Source organism: Pseudopipra pipra, chromosome 8 (genome assembly GCF_036250125.1).
Source record: "Pseudopipra pipra isolate bDixPip1 chromosome 8, bDixPip1.hap1, whole genome shotgun sequence".
Classification (NCBI taxonomy): Eukaryota; Metazoa; Chordata; class Aves; order Passeriformes; family Pipridae; genus Pseudopipra; species Pseudopipra pipra.
This window is the reverse complement of record NC_087556.1, coordinates 35,684,747-35,704,170: the sequence shown is the minus strand read 5'-3', so window position 1 is coordinate 35,704,170 and position 19,424 is coordinate 35,684,747. Positions and strand designations below refer to the sequence as shown.

Sequence of the window (19,424 nt, the reverse complement as noted above, 5' to 3'; positions counted from 1 at the left end):
ATCTGAATAAACCAAGAATAGAGAGGATAACTTCCTTTGTGAAGATGCCACTCTCTCCACTGACTCTAAAGGGAGTGTGAATGACCATCTTAAATTACACAACATGTGAAATGATAAGTTGAGATGAATGCCATGTTGAATTCAGATTCTTGGATAAACATCTAGAGTTAGAGTTTGTTGAGCAGCCAAATTTTCTAGGACAGTCAACAGGGCTTAAATGAAAAATGCTTTTCAGACTGGCCCTTTTTATACCTGACACCAGCACATTAATCCTTCCCTATTTCTTCTCTGACCTGCCAATAAAAATGTAAACTTCCTGGCCCAGGGCTGCTCTTTATATCAACACCACATAAGACAGGAACACCGATTTAATTTGTATTCTCTGAGGGCTGTTTGTAATAGGATTTATAAATACTGATAAATAGAATGCACTAAGCACTTTCATGTTATATTTATTAGCTTATTAACTGCTGGGCAATCTCCAATCTGCCACAGGATGGAAGTGCAAGAAAAACTGAATGAATATTTAAGTTTGGTTTTACTCTGGACTTATGTAGCACAGAAATGGAGCAGACATGGCCAAATATTATTTATAAAGTAGCAGAATCTCCTGGGGGAAGAGACTCCAGAGAATTTCCTGTGAAATTCAGCTCATAAAACAGCATAAAAGGAACATCATTTTCTGTTATATGGGAGCTGACTTTCCCACAAAGATCTCTAAAAGTGTGCAGGAGGGGACAAAAATGCCTTTTAGTTAGGTTGCTTTATTTGCTGGTGAATTGTCAAACATGTTAAAGGTTAGAAACACTAGAGAGGGAGAAAACACCTACTTAACTTTTCTCCTCCCCACTCTCTGAGTCCCACAAATGTGATGAAAGCATTCTTCAATTTATTTAAAAAAAAACAACCTTCTCATCTGAAAAGTCAAAGGCCTTTTTTTAAACACTAACAACTTCTTAAGGAACCATTCATTGACACAGATCTGAGGGGGCTCAGGAAGGAATTAAGTTATGAATACATGCAAGAGACTTTAAAAACACAAATAGCCCTGAGCCAAGATTCACAGAGCAAATATTGCAAATGTGCTCCCTATAATCTGTAGCTTCTAACAGGGCCAGGAAGAGGCATTTCCCAGGTTCCCTCTTGCAGCCACACTGGGCATAAATCAGGGGAGTAAAAATGGCTTGTTTGTGCTCCTTTTTGCAGCAGTGACTGATGTTTTATATTGCACTGATCATTAAGCAAAAGGTGCCAGAGGTGGATCTCATAAAAAGAAGTAACAGGGATGTATTTTTTTCCACTGTGGAACAAATCCAGATAATTTAAAACCCCACATGTTGCTTGCACCTGCCACATGGAGCTTCATGACCAAGCAGAAGAAGCCATTTGTAATTGGCATTAGAGCTCATTAGAGCAGCATTTGTTCTCCTCTTCTTTCAGGGATTTGGACCCTAAATCCCAGGGCTTTAGTTAAACCTCTCTGAGAGATTCCCTCTTGTCTCCTGAGCCACTTCTGACCTGTCCCTTTAACCTCTCTCTGTAGTCAAGTGTGATTTTTCCCTCGTGCAGAGGAGATAATCTTGGTGGCTGCTGCTGATCTCATTCTCACACAGCTCTCTGACCACCACACACCAAAGATTCCCAGGGTTATTTTATTTTTTAATAATTAACTGACAAACAAATTTAGCCACGTTCTGCTGTATCACACTTCCAGATTACATCTGTTGTTTCTTTGAGCTCTCACATCTTTTAGAAGGCTGCTCAGGGACCAGTTTGGAGCAGGATGCTGCCAATAACAGACCACAAGAGTAGACAGGAGCTGAGATGCTGCAATCCAGTCCTTATTTAGTTAGGTTTTCACACCAGAATTTCTTGTTGTTTTCTTTTCCTAGTTCAGCTTTAATGTTGGTCCATGTTATCAGCTGCACACAGTATATTTGCTTCCCTTCTTGATTCCAGGAGGGATGAATTGCTGCTGGATTGACAGAAACATGCTGTAGGATCTTCCAGGTGGGCTCCCCTTGCCAGTGTGTGCTACAAATCCCCACATCACATGGAAAATTATCTCAGCTGGAGGTATTTAATTCAATATGACTGTCTTTTGTTTTTCTTATACTGTTTGGTCCTGCTCATCTGTTTAGTCCAAAATTCTAAGTAGACTAAGTATGCATTGATCAACAAGAGGTCTAAATAAATCCTTCTGAACTTCTTCCTCTTTTGTTACTCAGCTCAGCTTCTGGTGCAGGTACAGTGCCAGACCCTGACTAAGATGGAAAATAGGGATTAACCTGTCTATAGCACTGGAACTTATTTCCCATTTCCTGATCATCTTCTTGGCTCTTCTTCACCAGGAAAGGCATCCTCCTTTCAGAAGAGAACCACTGTAAAAACAGAGCATAGGAAGCCCAAATATAAATGAGAAGCATTTCTGTTTCAGTCTTCAGTCACTCCAGCTGTCCCAGACATCTATTTTAACATTCCCACTCTCCTTTGGTCACAGATAAATACAGGAGAAGGGATTCAGAGAAGCAGAATGTGAATGAATGTCTGTGATCTCCCTCTTTGGCACCTTTTTGTGCTTTTTGTGGCAGAGTGGATGGATCAGCCAAGCATCACGTCATGGCAAAAGGGTCACAAATGTACCCAGCTCCAGGGAACACTCCAGGCAGGGATGGATTGTCTTTGGGGTTTGGGAACCCCAAAGCCTCAGTGGTCTCAGAACTGCAGTGGGTGTCTGAAGCTGTGTCCTCACCATGATTTCTCCCCATGATTTCCACTTCCCACATTTTGGTTGTGTCTCAGAGCACAGAAACTCGGGTTTATTTGGATGAAACCAACTGGAAGCTCCACCCAAGCTGTAAACTGGAAACTAATCTTGTTTTTTTTTTAATTAAAAACTCACCTAATGAGTGACCTCACAGGCATTCAGTTCAGGGTACCAGCCTATACACAGTTTAGAACAATCCCCCAAATATATATGACAGACATTAAATAACATTTCACACAACAACCCCCCTCCTATCAGGCTGTGCTACCTATAAACATATATATATATGCAATATTGCTGTTTTCAAAACCTTCCCTCAGGGGATTCCTCAGCAAAAGAACTCCAGGGCAGCTGCAAGACAAACCCAGATGTTACACCGAGGTTTTGCTCTGCTGGGATCCCCTTTATTTGCCCCAGAACTTGATTTTCTCTTTTCACAGGCTCTCCTGGTATAATCACAGCTGAAAGTACAGCACCTCAGCCCTGAGATTTTCCAGCTCTGCCTGAGCCTGAAATGAATAATTTGAGAGCTTCTGAGCTGCTTTTCTCCTCAAAAAATGTTACATTAAATACAAAATCTCCTCAGCATCCCATGAAGTTCCCACCCCACTTTCATTCTTAAAGTGATCCCTACATTTAGTTGCACAGTCTTGTAGAGATAAAAGGTGTTTTGTGCAACTCCATCTCTCTGTGGGACGTTATTCTGAGAAGAAAATGTTTCTACTCTTTGGCCTTGCAGGGGAAAAAAAAAAAATTAGATTTCCCAGAAATTAGATCCTTTCAATGAAGTAACTAATTGCATCTAAACCCCTTCAATTTATTTTGAGTATTTTTGAAACAGGGAGGAATTTAAAAACAAAACTTTGTATTTGCTGGAATTATACTTTAAACACCTATAAATGACAACTTCTGCTTTACATGTTTACATATCTATTGAATAGATGTGTAAATTTATTAAAAATTGTGTCCCCTTGTGACATAAGATCTAGGATTGCTTAGCACGTAAATGTAAATTTACCTTCCAAAGGAAATACTTTGGAAATATGGGGATATTTTTGTTCATCTTTCACAGCTCTGACTTCTGGGTGGGAAAGGTCACCCAGAATTCAGAACTAAAGGTCATTGATTTACCTCCAGTCACAAGATTATTGGGAAGAGAATCCAGATCTTTGGGACTTGGAGGAGAGAAAGAAGTACCCAGGATTTTAATCATGAGTTGAAATAACTCTGAATGTCTTTTCTGCCTTTGTCCTAATGATTAAACACAAAATGCAAGTTTGTGAGAGTGGATATTACAGTGTTCATTATGGCAGCTATTTTACTGTAGATGTGTTGCAGGAAACAGATTTAAAATGACACAGTAAATAACTGTAAATGAAATAATTGATAGCTTTCCTATGTGGCATGGCAAGGTTTGATTCACTCAACAGGCTGAGCTGAAACTTTCAGAAGTATATATGATAAATTCTGCAATATCAATTCTGCTATTTATTATTTATGCAATTCTTTTAAGGATTTCAAGGCTCAGAAGTGTTCTTAGGCTGTGGTGCTTTGGTTAGGAACTGTTATCTTCACCTCAATTTAACTTTGCATGCCCTTGAAATCGATATTTTCTTCGAAGAAAAAAGAGCTTTTTTTTTTTTTTTTTCTCTTTCAGCTTGGAGCTGTTTTGAGACAAGCTCTGAGTAAAGAAAGGGTTCTAACTTTTAAAATATTAATGTAAATACTGGGTGGTGTTGGTGTCAAACACGTACCCCCTGTGCCCAGGACTGGGGTTTTGGTTGTGTCTGATCTCTGGAACATCAGAAGTGCCAGCCTGCTGTGGAAGGGGCTTTATAAAAGAGCTGGGTGACACAATTAAAGTGGGAAAGCATAATGGCAATATACAATTACAGCTCAGGAGCTGAACTGAAGCTTTTTTTCCTCTCTCACTCTCTCCTTTTTATCTGCATGTATCATTATCATTTGCACAGTGCTGCAATTTTTGAAGCAATACCTCATTTTTGATTCCTCTATTTCATTTTTCTTTTCTTTTGGTATTCCTTTATTCAAGGCACTTTACATTTCACAGTGGATCAGACACTTTTAACAACCAGCCTAGCTGCTCATATGCTTTCTGAGCCCAATTTTCCACCTTTAGATACAAAATAAATTGCTGTAACAGGTTGAAGTTTTATCCTCACTTTTCCATTCCTTTGGCAGGAGTTTGATATTGGTCTGATTCTGTGGTAGCTCATGACCTCTGAGTAATTGCAGGTGAAAAGAATGCACCTTTTATACCTATAAAATGATCATATTTGTTCTACAATATTTGCTAAATCTTTCCATCACTGTATTTTCCCAGATTAAATTAAACTGAGATTATGCTTTTTTTGTCACTCTAGTTATGCACATTCAAATTTAAACCTTGTAAACTCAAACCTTAATGCCCTTGTCAAGAAGTCACTAATTAGATTTTTACAATAATAAAAATTTCCAAATTTTGTGTGTCATAAAACCACAATAAATAGGTGGGAACACTCCAGTACTTCAGAGCCCACTGATCCAGTGGGATGCCCAGGAACAGCTTGTCAAACTGCAGCTAATGTCTTGTCATTAAAAATAAACACATACACCCTCACATCCCAACAAATAAACCATGAAATATTACCTTCAGGATATATCCAGATATTTCCTTTACAAGGAAGGAAATAATAAGGCTAAACAAGTTTTCTGGGCTAAGATCTGAAAGACCTGGTTCTGAGAGAAGTGATGGGAATTTTTAGCCCAAATCCGTGGATTGAAAATGGATTGAAGCAAATCACAACCTTATATCCTTATTTAAAAGTGGCCTTTTCCACTCCCCTGATAAACCCTTTGGTTGCAACTGTAAATCTAAAGAACTTCTTTTTTTTTTCACTGCCTGTAGCAGGAATTAGAGGCAAAGCCTTTCAACTGCTCTGTGCTGTTACAGCCAATTACAAAGGAGGGCAAGCCACAGTCCCTTCAGAAGTAATGAGAAATTGAGGTTATTTGGGGATTATATTGATGTGTGAATGCTTTGATATTTTTGTACCACTGTAAATCTAAACTTCTCTCAATTCCTGCTCTTGAACACAAAGAGGATCTCTCCTGTTAACTGTGTTAACACCACCATTGAAATATCAGCTGGCAGTTTATCCCACCTCCATCAAAACCTACACTGCAGTCCAGTAAATGTGTTTTGAGGATCTGGAGCAAGAAAAAGGGGCTGGGAAAAGGTGGAACTCTTTGAAGGAAGAAAAAAAATACAAAAAAGACTGGGGAAGAAGAAGAAGAAGTAAAAAAGGGGAGAATCAGAAGAGAAATGGAAAAAGAGAATTAAAAAAACCATGGAGGAGTGAAAAATAAACATAAAGGAACTTGTTGTTTGGCTCCAAGAATGTATTCATTCAATTTTTTCCACCTGAGGGTAGGAAACTTGGATGGAATACCAGTACCCAAAAAACCCCACATCCAAATTTCATGACTGTTGGGCAAAATGGGGACCCACAGTTTTAGAACCACTGAAAAAAAAAAAAAGAAAAGTACTTTTTTCATTATTTTACTAAAGTTAGCCTTCTTTTTTGGTATATACAAATAATGAATATTTCATGTCCACTGTTTAGAAAATACTCAATATTTTCTGCTAGCAGAAAACAAGACAATATGAGTTCTGAGAGTTAAAAATCATGAGACTGGAAGATGAAATGAGAAGTATGAGAGTCCTGAGCAAAGGAAATTCTTTTAACAATTTTAATACTTAGAAAATTAGTCAGTTGTGTTCATGTATTCTTTTTCTTTTTGTCATACTCAACACAAATCTAGCATAGCTTATTACTTACCTCATTCAAACTATCATTAACAACACTGGGGACCAGAGAGGGCTGAATTATTCAGGAAAAAGATGTATAAATAGACAGTTGGCAGACATTGTTTTTTCACATCTTTCTCTAAAAGCAGCAATTCTCTTTTATTTGTACTATCCTTTTAAATAAAAAAAATCAGTAGGAAAAGGAAAAAAAATATATACCAGAATAATCAGTGAAGTCAAGAGCTTTATTCCTCACACAGAAATTTTTCAGTGTGTTTAATTAAATGCTTTCCTCGAGATTTTGAAGCATTTTACCTAATGTGTATTTTTGCAATTTTACAGTGCCAACCCAGGGAAAGAACTTTGAACTCAGACCTGGTAAGTACCTCCTGCTTTCTTGTACCCCACTTCCACTGAAGTCGAGTTAAATATTCCCTCTAGAACAAATTAGAGCAGGGAACATGTCAAGCCTTCCACTGAAAGCCTTGGAAACTTGAACAGAAAGCTCGTTATATTTGTGGGCAGAGCTGCCAAGAAAGATGCTCTGCTCTTGTTTGTTTGCAGAAATTAAGCATTCAGAGCAATATTTGAGTTCCTTTCCAAAAACCCAGCAAGAAGCAGCCAGTCATTATGGCTCTTGTGACCCCACATTGATTAGGATAAATACACAGAACCCATCTCAGGCAACGTGGAATTCTATAGGAACTGCACAATTTCATTGAGTTTGGGTCGATATCCTTCTCCAAACCATGTAATTTGTGGTTGAATCCACAACAGGATGCTTTTGTGGGTACTTGCACAGCAGAAAGGCCTCCTTTTGCCAAAAGTGCTTCTGCAGTTCAGTATTTACACACAGCAATGTTGATGTGCCGTAATGTTAAACAGCTTTTATTCTGCCCTCAAACAGTATAACAGCTTATTGTTTAAAACTTGTTGATTAAAATCTGTCTGCAATCACAGGAAGTGAAATAATGTGTGAGCTGATCTTGCTCTAGTTCATTCAATCATCTCTATTTACGGATCAATGCATAAAATTTCACAGTATTTAAAAAAAAAAATCCAGTGAATATTTAATATTTGCCTTTGGCTTTCCCAGGGAAAGTTGCCCAGTAGCAGAATTTCTTATTTCTACTTCTAAGAGTGAAACCTAAATATTGGGTACACAGCACCCATGGTGATGGCACCAAGCTTAGTGGAGCTAATCTAAGTTCCCTATCATTTTATTTCATCATATTATCAAATAATGTTATCATTTCCCACTTCAATATGGTAGGCAATCTTAAATATGGTAGGCAATCTCTGGCTTACCTAGAGAAGTGCATTGAGATTTGCCAGCTCGTGGAGCTGCTGCTGCCCAGAACTGTAGGACTATCAGAGAAATGGGGTGTATTTTCCCTGCTGGGCAACATTAATGGCAGCTGCTCAAACCAGCTTGGAGCACTGGCTGCTTTATGTTGTGAGCTGGGTTTCAATCACTCTTTAATTAATTAGTAGTCTTTGCTCTGAGGAGCTGCAGCAAGATGTGCAAAATTGGCTCCTCAGCCTACTCAAGTTGCAGAGCTGCTGATTTTTTAAGTACAGATAATGTAGAAGGCAAAGAAAATCACAGAAAGGACTGAGGCTGTCACAGTGCAGCCCAGGTAGAAATAAGCACCAAACCTTCCTTTCCCAGCCTACCTTGCAGCAAAGAATGGAATTATGAATGCATTGTCTAGGCCTCTAAAAGATAATACTCAATGATTTCTCTGTTCTTCCTCTGTTTGAGCACAGGTGAGCAAAATATATTGAAAATTATGCAAATTAAACCAAGTAGCTTCATTTGACAGTAGTCTACATCATGCTAGATGGGCTAGACAGCAGTGACTTTGGTATTTAAATAAGCACATAAATTATGACGAATTAAGAGCTACAAAGAAAGAATTTCAGGGTTCAAGCCGGGGGGAACAAAATTTTGCCACTTCAGTTCCAAACAGCATAAAGTTAATTTTGATGGAAACTGTGACTGAATCAGGACGTTTCTGACCTGTGCTATGTTTCTGACAAAACATCATGGGTGTATCCTGATTAGCCATGGAACTAAAAGTGTTTCTACTTCTGCAGTTGTTGCCCAGGCACTTCAGAGTGCAACAAGGTGAGACACTGATGTGAGGATAAAGTAAAATTGCTCCTTTGCACCCAATCTCACAGCATCACAGAATGTAAAGATTAATGAAGTCCCTGGTGTTGTTTCCTTACCCTTGGTTTAGAAATCAACTTTTGCAGTTGCTCACAGCTACAACTCAGAACCTGGTCTCATTTTCACCCAGCAGAAAATCCTGTTTCTCCTCCTACATATCCCTGATATGCTCAGTGGCTGAGGAAGCCACAGCCCAGCAGTAAAAACGTGATTCCTGCTGGGAAAGCCCTGGCTCACTGTCCTTGAGGCTCTCAGACAGCACTGCAGTGAGCACAGAGAGCACAGAGTGTTCTCCCAGGGCTGGGAATGCACATCCCTGTGCTCAAGTGTGATTCCTAAGGCAGTGCAACAAATGGCAGCCTCAAAGGGGAATACAGTCTGAAACTGGATTAACACACTGGCTCATCCCATTTTGCTCCTCCCAGGGCTATTTCCAGTAGAATTGGGTTGGAAGAAATGCCTGCTCTGAGCAGTTTCAAAATTCTGGCATCTTTATTACAGAGAATCCAGATGAAATGGTCAGTAATTTCCAAAAATCCAAGTGAAACATGAACAAACTTTATTGTTACTGAGTGCTAAACTATCAGGCCATGTTCAGACTCTGGAGTGTTTGTTTTGCAACTCCTGTCTGAGACAATTGGCCATTTTATCTTGTTTTGCACTACTCATGTTCTTCCATTTACCTCTTGTATTTAATTATCCTGCTTCATTATGCTCGCTTTCAGGTCAAGAGTTATTTGAAATGACTGCAGCAACTGTTGGTGAGTTTCTACTGCATTTAGATTAAAAAAAAAGAAAAAGACAAAAAAGTAATTAGACAACCATTTTATTGAAGTCAATAAGGCCATTCTTGGCATGAAGTGTTACTTAGGATTAAAGATAGCAGATGTCTGCCTTAAGTCACAGTCTCCTATTAAATACTTCACATGAGTACCAAATATTGTAAAGGTTAAAGACTTGAATTTATCACAATTTTATTATGGGACCATGAACACTTTTACAACTGTAACCCCACAACATTAGACACAGTATATTGAGTACTAAAGCCACAGTGCTGCAAATGTCGATTGGCTCATAAATAATGTCAAACAATTTCATATCTACATGAATTTAATTATTTAGACTCATCAACTTTCGCCAACGTGCTGATTTATAAAGTGAAATAATGTCCCTGTCCCCTGTAGTCAAGAACAGCTCTAAATTACAGACTTTGAAATATGTAAGTGTTCAGAAGAGAAATTCCACTGAGAGCAGCTAAAGGGGAGCCAGGAGGGCTGGCAGCCCCAGGGGGGGTGGGATAGCCGGGATGCAGATGGGATGCCTGGGATGCAGGTGGGATAGCCGGGATGCAGATGGGATGCCCGGGATGCAGATGGGATACCCGGGATGCAGATGGGATGCCTGGGATGCAGATGGGATGCCTGGGATGCAGGTGGGATACCCGGGATGCAGGTGGGATGCCCGGGGTGCAGGTGGGATGCCCGGGATGCAGATGGGATGCCTGAGATGCAAGTGGGATACCCGGGATGCAGATGGGATGCCTGGGATGCAGATGGGATGCCTGGGATGCAGGTGGGATACCCGGGATGCAGGTGGGATGCCCGGGGTGCAGGTGGGATGCCCGGGATGCAGATGGGATGCCTGAGATGCAAGTGGGATACCCGGGGTGCAGGTGGGATGCCTGGGATGCAGGTGGGATGCCCGGGGTGCAGGTGGGATGCCTGGGATGCAGGTGGGATGCCTAAGATGCAGGTGGGATGCCCGAGATGCAGGTGGGATGCCTGAGATGCAGATGGGATGCCTGGGATGCAGGTGGGATACCCGGGGTGCAGGTGGGATGCCTAAGATGCAGGTGGGATGCCCGAGATGCAGGTGGGATGCCTGGGATGCAGGTGGGATGCCCAGGATGCAGGTGGGATGCCTGGGATGCAGGTGGGATGCCCGGGATGCAGATGGGATACCCGGGATGCAGGTGGGATGCCTGAGATGCAGGTGGGATGCCCGGGATGCAGGTGGAATGCCCGGGGTGCAGGTGGGATGCCCAGGATGCAGGTGGGATGCCTGAGATGCAAGTGGGATGCCCGAGATGCAGGTGGGATGCCTGGGATGCAGATGGGATGCCTGAGATGCAGGTGGGATGCCCGGGATGCAGGTGGGATGCCCGGGGTGCAGATGGGATGCCTGAGATGCAGGTGGGATGCCCGGGGTGCAGATGGGATGTCCAGGATGCAGGTGGGATGCCCAGCATGCAGGGGCCATGCCCAGCCGTGCCCGTGCCCCGGGACGGGCGGCAGCACGGTCAGTGCACTGTGGTTCTGTTCCACCAGATGGCCCCAAGCACATACATTCACCCCCCCAAAAATTCCCAGCCGAAATATCTGACAAGATTTCATCAAATGGCAACTACCGAAATCTCGCTGATACATTAATGTTTAGAAGAACCGTTTAATTAGGCACAATCAGGAGCCAGCTGCAGGCACTTATAGTAACTAAACAGAAACGTTACCAATTTGCTTTTATAAACGTTTTAAACGTGATACCTGGGGCAATTAAGATGTGTACGGGTGCATCACACTGATTGAGGTTTGTAATTCCTTTGGAGTTTTGTTCCCTGAGGTTTCTTTTGTCCATAGCTACTTAGGAAAGAGCTCATCAGCAGCATATGTGGAATAGCAGACAAATCCAATGATGGTGGGAACTTCCCAGCTGCCATATGTTTCTGTGTGGACAGGTACAGAATAAGTAAAATGTTCTCAGTTTCATATCTGCTTTTTTTTTTTTTTTTTTAACAAAACCCACCATTTTTTTTAACAAATTTTTGGATTTAGTCTAGTTCTAAATCTACAGCCAAGGGCTGTGCACTGCCTCTGGGTGTGCAGGACAGATCAAAAAATGCATAGGGAATACAGAAAAGGAAGGGAAAAGGAGTTTTCCCCATTGTGATCTAGATTTAATTAGTCAAGCAGTTAAAGGTAAGAGAAAAAAGTACTGACAGAAAAAAAGACAGTATAAGAGAAGTGCTACAATAGACCTTCATTTATGTGTTTGAAAGAGTAAGTAGGTTTTTAGTGGACTGTAATTGCTGAAGAATAAAAAGCTACTGAAATGTTGTGCCAGGTTTGACTTTAGTGATTGTTTGGCCAGCTGGTTTTGCTTAATCATCTGGTTGTCTGCAGGCTTAGGGAATGTGAAACTGGAAATTTTGTTCATCCAGACACGTCTCAATGTTTGATCTCAACGGATCTGAACCCACCTAAGTTTCATGTCCCGTGACAAATCTGAGTTTAAATAACTCCAAACTGAAAGTTGGCTGCCAAGGTGTAACTGCTTGTGCTTCAGAACTATGAAAGTTAAGAAAATTGTCAAGCTTTAGTCAACATCACCTGAATCCTTCCTATAACACATAAAATTATTTCACATTTATGGGTTGGATTAAGACACTTCCCTGGTTGCAGGGCTCGTTTCAAATTCCCCAGATGGATTTACAAGGAATCAGTGCTCTGCCTCCTTTGTCCTACAAAATTCTGTATCACTTACAGGCAGCACTACATTTGGGCTCTGTAGTACATCCCATGGAATATTTGCATTAGTTAATACGTGCTAAAGGCATAATTCTTGCTTTCTGAAGGGCTCCTTCTGCAAGTCCACTTCCTGTGACTTCAACAGCAGTGGAGTCATCGTGAAGAAGTTTTCTACTCTCAGATACACCCCTTTATATACCAGGTAATAACAACAAGCAGTGATTTCATGGCTTCAACAGTGGGGCATTTAATCAGTAAAAAGCCTCAGTAAAGTTCTAAAGGGTAAGAGAGGGGGTGTTTGGTCCACAGACACCCTGCTCGTCTCAGGTGTTTCAGACAAATTTCTCTACAGTATTTAAAAATTCTAGGTTTGACTTTCTTTTCTGGGGAATCTTTCAGATCTCAAGGAGTCCTAATTTCATTAGTAATAACAGTAATTACTGGTAATAACTGTAATTTAGTAATAACACAAAATAATGGCCATTTTTCACCATTAAGTAACACGGTTCTGATGTATTTGTGTGCATTCAACCCACCCAGTGTACTGCAAACCTCCCACATAACCAGCTAAAGCATTCTGGAAATTTGCCTTTTACCACAGAAATTAAAAAAAAAAAAAATAGGCTGGTTGTTTCTGGATTGAGCTCTAGTAATCAAGAAATGATGACTTATGCAGATTTTGGAGTTTCCCATGAGATACTCATACAGACACACAGAGATTTTCTCAGAAATAAATTATGGGTTTATATGTGTTACAGATTTCTTTTTCTCTTCACTCCTCATAATTTTGCCTCAGGTTAAGTAACCTAAAGTAGTGAATGACAGACAGATGAGGCCTATGGAACTTCAGTATTTTTGGAAAAAAATATTTGGGATGAAAAAGAAAAAAAGTTGTGGCTTTTGTGCCCTGGATCATGTGAACTGATTGCACCACTTTAACTTAATGGAAGAGCTCAACATGGTTAAAAATGTCACTTCAGAATCAGTGAGACACCCTTACAATGACAATTTGAACTTCTGAAAATTGCCCAGATGCATAAAATTCTTCTTTTGAGGAAAAAAACCCAAAAACCAAAAAACCAAAAGAAACAAAAATTACACAATTGAAATCATTCAAGTTTGATAAGTTTTAAATCAACAGGCACACTTTTGAGATCTAAATGATTTTTCCATTTGAAATTCATTTTAATTTCTGACATTATAGTATCATTTCTGTGATTTTGTAAAAAATACACAGAAGTATTTATATTTATATTCATGGATTAGACACTAAGGCCAAGCATTGAAAGAACAGCAATAAAAAAGTGTTTTACCCTCAAAAGTTTAAGAAGAGTGAACATAATAACTACTTTAAATGATTCAAGAATGAACAAATGTAACATCCTAATAGCAAACATCCTTTGTTGTCTACTAATCATAATAATTAGCTATTTTGTGAATCTTAGTTTTAAATAGGAATTTTTCAGGATAATTCCTATAATTCCATGTTTCATTTTAGGAGATATATGACACATTTTAACATTCTGAATCAGTAGAAAAGTTCCTCTCAGCTTCAATGGGGCTTAAACACAACTTTTAATCCTCTGCATTTCTGCAGTGATATGAAAAACAGAGATTGTTTAAAAGTATTAATCTTAAGTCTGAAACAACTGAATTATACTCTTTTTCTTTTTAATTAATTCTGCTATCACTTCCCTTCCTAAATCTTATGAATTGTCCAGGTGATGATAAATTCCTTAGGAGTGAAATGTTTGTCTTGAACTTCTGAAACACCACCAGGGTTTCTTCACAGGTTATTTTTTTTCTCCAACTGTGCAGCCTGGGAATGCTTGACTTCTCAATTTTTATAGGGAATGCTTTTCTCTGATACAAACCTGTAAAAAAAGCATAGGTGGAGATGGTGGATATGTCTAATAAGCATTTTGGGCTGGATCTGTGGTTTTTCATTGACTGACTTCCACAAAGCCATGTAACATTAAAAAGTTAGAGCTTCATTAAACCTTTCTAAGAATCCTTTCTATGGAACAAAAGCCATCAGCAGCCCAGGAAACTCCATGGCTTCAAGTGCTTCCACAACTACCAGAATTGGACAGACAACATTATTTCTAGTGAGATTTTTTGGCCCTTAAGATCCCAGGAGATCCCAGAAAAAAACAGCTTCTGCAGTTTCAGTTGTTACCACCACTTGGTTTTTTTTGTCATGTCCCTTTTTCTGCAAGTTTGGTATTTTCCACAGCTTTTCTGTAGGATGAATTTTATCTGTTTTGATGGAAAAATCAGGGTTTTTTAAGCTCAGCTTACCCTGAGCTGCAAGATTTTGCCCCAAGAGAGGTGAGAAGCATGCACACGTCCCGTGGCATTGGGGAAGAGCTGTAACCCCCAGAAAAGCCACATCAGCTGGGCAGCTCTTTCTGCTTGGGAACATCCCATTGTGGACTGAAAGTTGGCTGCAGGTGGCTCAGACAGAAACTAATCCTTGGGAGAGGAAAGTCCTGAGAACCCGAGTTAGACACCTAAAAGGCTTGACAGATACATCCACCTGAGTGGGATCAGTTCTCTTTGCAGTCTCACCTAGGAAAATAAATAGCACTGAGAACACTTGCTGGGCCTGATGCAGGGATGGGATGAACAGGAAATTGGGATGTTCTCAGGGTCATTGTGATTGCTCCCAGAATCTGCTGTAGTGCAGTGATCCTGTGCTGCACCTGGGTTGTAGCTCAATGCCACAATGTAGCCTAAAATCTGTGCCTTGCTAATTATCCCCCTAACTCTTATTTGGTTTAAAAGTCAAAGCAAGTTTTGTACAGCAGACAGCTGCAAGTTGGGTCTAGTTTAAAAAAAAAAAAAAAAAAAAAAAAAAAAAAAAAAAAAAAATCAATCTGATGTGTTTATGCTTCATAAATCCCCATCAGTTGATACGTATTGGAAAATCAGAACACTGCAGCAAGACAAATTTTGTTTAATTTCTAACCAGCATTGTTTATTAGCTCTGCTGGTAACAGTTGAGTGATTCCAAACACTAATAGAAACCTGTGAGAAAATCCCCTTCTCCTGCAGCAAGACAGTAGCAAAGACACTGTAGCAAAGTCAAAGATGCTGAAGGATCCTGTGAGCAACCAGACAGTGGAAGGTGTCCCTGCTCACGGCAGGGGGTGGAACAAGAGGATCTTTAATGTCCTTCCAAGCCAAACCACTCTGTTATTCTAAGATCTGTAGGCTAAGACAACACAGTTGACAAGATATATGCAATTACAGGACAAAAATGGAAAGGTGACCAGAGTTGGAACTGGTAACTGTTTCCTCAGATGCTCAAGGAGAGCAAACATCCTCTGATATCATTATCTGATAGTCTTTGCAACTCCTTGTTTCATGCCTGACTTGACAAGGCATGAAGCCTCACACAAGTTGTGAGGCTATTTCTGTGAGGAAGGACTACTAATGGAAACAAAGATTATTCTTGTGCACACCTAGCAGCAATGTAGATACACATCGAGTCACTGGGGGCACAAGGGACAGGGAGCACAAATATTTGACAACAGAAGACAAACCGAGTGTCCTCAAAGGAAGGTGACATGTCCTTTATCACCACCACCAGTTTAGTACGGAGATTTCACCATTGAGCTTTGTTTCCTGAGAGAGAGTGACCTTTGATAAAATCCAGAATACAAGTAGTTGACCAAGCTTTGTCTTGAAAATTAGTGCAATCAGGCATACAAGGGAGAAAGATCTCATTTAAGTAACACTAACACTTCAAAAGCTCTCTCCAATGCCAGTCACACACCTGTGTTTCCTGGGCTTCAGTCATACTCCTTGCACCAAATCTAGCACTGGTGTATTTATCTGTAGATGAGGTTAAGATGGAAGCTTGTGCCTCTGTTTTCTTCCACAAACACAGACAATAAAAGTTTTACTACATGGTAGTTAATTCAGAGTTCAAAGCTTCCATTTTATGCATAGTGCATATATTAAGCAGATAGGTTTAATAAAGCCTCTCTGGCACTAATTCTCTAGCAATAATCATGTAGTAAAGTGAATTGGATCCCCACTGCAATCCAATGATGGCAGTTTGGTAACTATGTGCAGTATTAATAGCTATGAACACTTTCCTGAAGGACATGCCTTCAAAGGCCCCAAGAAAGCAGATAATTAAATATATTTAAGCGTGAATTAGTTTGCTGCATTTCATAACTCAAGGCTGAAACTCTCTTACACTAAAGATGTTCAGGATCCAGTCTCTCCATGCAGAGGAAGTTAAATGAACTCTGCAAAGGCAGGCTAAGGCAATACAAGGATTAGGGTGGTTCAGAGCCTGCCATTGGGAGGAAGGGAAGATGGACTGGAGGAAACACAGGAATAAATTAATGCCATAGTTGTTTTGCTAACTTTCTCCCATCACAGCAATTTGAGGTCATAACTACAACCTCTGCCCATTTGTTGAGCTGGACCTAGCTCTGGGAATGGACAGTGAACCATTGACATAATTAGGCCATAATATCACATATTGGGCAGAATCTGACCAAGTGACACAGGAGCGACCTGCTGGGTTATCTGCATGAGATATAGGGTTTAAAATGGCACAGATGTCTGAAGAGTGGACAGCCTGTTTTGGGAATACACGATGTAGAATGCGTTCAAACGTTGTTAATCCTTCATGCAAAGATAAAGTAAATGGGCCGGGCTCCGTGCCAGCACGGGTGGTCTGGTGTGTAACTGCCCGTGGCACGGCAGGATAAGTCTTCATGAACACCTGATATTACCTGTGCGCGGTGTGCTCCCTCCCCCCAGCCCCGTTTAATTTTTGTTTCTCCATCTCTCCGGAGCGCAGGGCTTCAACAGGAGTCCGCGATGAAGAGCGGAACGCCTGCCCAGCCTGGAGCCGGGCTGAAACCCGGCTGTGCCGTGGGAGGCGATGGGCACCGATGGGCGACGGGTTAATGGCCCTCCAGCTAAGGATGGGCGAGCGCTGCGCTAAACGGGGCAGGGAAAAGCGCTCCCTACTCCCCACCGAGCTGCTTCCCGGCGTTAGGCGGGGACGGAGCCCGCAGTGCCCCCGCCGAGGGCATCGCAAAGGAGCCCCGAGGGGCGGGCGGGACGGCGCGGCTCCGGCTGCGGCTCCAGCTCCAGCTCCAGCTCCGGCTCGGCAGCGCCGCGGGGGCGGAGAAAGGGAGGAGGGGAGGGGAAATCCCCAGGATCCCCGGCCCCCGCACGGGGGGACACGGCGTTAGTCCCCGGGACCCTCCCCCGGCGCGGGCGCTCGGCAGTGCCCGCCCCGCACAGCGCGGCAGCCGCGGGATGGCGGGGCCGGGGCTGCGCCCGGCGGGGCTCTCCCTCTGCCTCTGCTTCTCCCTCTCCCTCGGGCTCTGCGCGGCCCCTCGGGGCACCGGGAGGGCGGCGTGAGGCGGCACAGCTGCCCCGGTGCCCCCATCGCCGGGCGGGGGATGAGAGGCGGCGCCGCGGGGGCTGCGGGAGCGCGCCGGGACCCACCATGCGGGAGCTGGCGATCGAGATCGGCATACGGGTGCTGCTCTTCGGGGTCTTCGTGTGAGTACCCGCAGCAACTTCGCTCCGGTGCCGCGCGGTGCCCGGGTCCCTTCTCTCAGCGGGGCGGGATGTGGGGCTGGGATGCCGTCCCGCATCCCCTGCATCCCGCAGCCCCTGCATCCCGCATTCCCTGACCAGCGCCGCCCCGGGGGGCTCCGATGCTCAGGCGGACCCCGCGGGGGATGCCCGAGCGAGGGGCAGCTGCCGCCGTTCTCCTCCCCGCGGTGCGGGGGTTTGGAATATTGCAGCCGGGAGCCTTCTCCGCCCCTCGGGGTTTTGCCGGAGACAAGCGTGCAAAAAGCTACCAACCAAAAAAAACCCCCAAAACGCCGCGACCCCCCAACGTGCTGCGGGTTTGGTTCGGGGGGTTGTGGTTTGCGCTGTGAGGTCTGAGCTGGCTCGGCGGTAAATGCGCCCCAAAAGCTGGCTGGAGAAGCAGCGGGAGCCCCGCGCTGGGAACCCTGTGCCGGGGAACTGCAGCGCTGGGGCTGGAGCTGGAGCTGAGCTCGGAGCTCGGGCTGAACGGGAGATGATGGAACGTGGCTGGCTGGCTCCGGGAATGCTTATCCGCGCCCTGGTGTGTGGGGAGGAAAGTCAGGGAGATCTGGTTGCAGAATGATGTGCAGCTATCGCTGCAGGAACGCTCTCTGCCTTTTTTAGCAGAAAGCAGTTCCGTGCTGTTTTGCCGGGTGTACTTCAGGCAGGCTCCCCCCTTGGCTTTCAGAGCGGTGCCCGTTCCTTTCTCTCAGGCAGTTTGTGTTCTGCGTGCATTTGAGCAAAGAAAAGTTCCTCTCTGTGTAAGTTTGCATGTCCGTTGCTTAATGTTTTAAGGTGAGCGTTGTCAGTCTTTGTGGCCTCTCAGAAGTATCACGGAAAACAGATTTTGTTGTTTGCTTGTTTGTTTTCTTAACGGTGGGGGCTGTTGGTGACAGCTGCAGGCGATGTATCTATTAAGCTGTGGTACTGATTTACAGCTGGGGAATCTGAATGCTTTGATGCGAGTCCTTTCTGAACCTCTCATGGTTAATTAAGAACTTGCCCAATTTACTGGTGCTTGGTTTTTTCCTCAGTGCTCATTTCTCTGGAATATTGATGCTAATCCTTTGATTTGCAACATGTTTCGTTAAGTGGAATCATCTTCATTTTCGGGTAAACTTTGATACCCTGAGAATCCTGTAAGGTACCTTTGATATGTCAGTTCAGTTGCATCTTACTTTGAAAGTAGACCTGTTCCTCTCAACAGAACTCCCTTCTGGAATACATGGACTTACAGGGTGAGCCAAGACCTCAGGATCTGATGCTACATCAGAACCTTTCTCTTCATTATGATTGTGTGTGTAATTCATCACCTGAACCATCATAGTAATGCTTATTACTATGATAGGTAAATCATACCCCATTTGAAGGATCCTTTCTTGGTTATGCTTCTCCTCTGTCTTTATTTCCTCTCTAAAAGGTTCTGTACTTCTCACTGCTCTTTATGCTGTGGTTCTAAAATGCACTGAGGGGTAGCTGATGGAAAAGCTTTTGGTAGAGTCACCAAGAATGGCAAATGCCTATGGAAAAACCTCCAGCATTTTCATGTAGCTCGGCTCTTCCTCCTTGGAA

The 19,424-nt window shown here is 42.7% G+C and overlaps 1 protein-coding gene and 1 long non-coding RNA gene across 2 annotated transcripts in view; both read left to right on the top strand.

Annotated features, from left to right (window-relative positions):
* Positions 1-890: 890 nt before the first annotated feature.
* Positions 891-9,697, top strand: LOC135418367 (uncharacterized). The gene is made up of 3 exons (XR_010432407.1): positions 891-2,076; positions 6,921-6,956; positions 9,480-9,697. It is a non-coding gene; the product is annotated as an uncharacterized LOC135418367 (long non-coding RNA).
* Positions 9,698-17,389: 7,692 nt separating this feature from the next.
* Positions 17,390-19,424, top strand: part of PLPP4 (phospholipid phosphatase 4) — a 52,356-nt gene continuing 50,321 nt past the window's right edge. Inside the window, exon 1 of the mRNA XM_064663666.1 lies at positions 17,390-17,816. Within this exon, the coding sequence (XP_064519736.1) occupies positions 17,761-17,816 (56 nt within the window). The 5' untranslated portion in view covers positions 17,390-17,760. The remainder of the gene's footprint in view (positions 17,817-19,424) is intronic.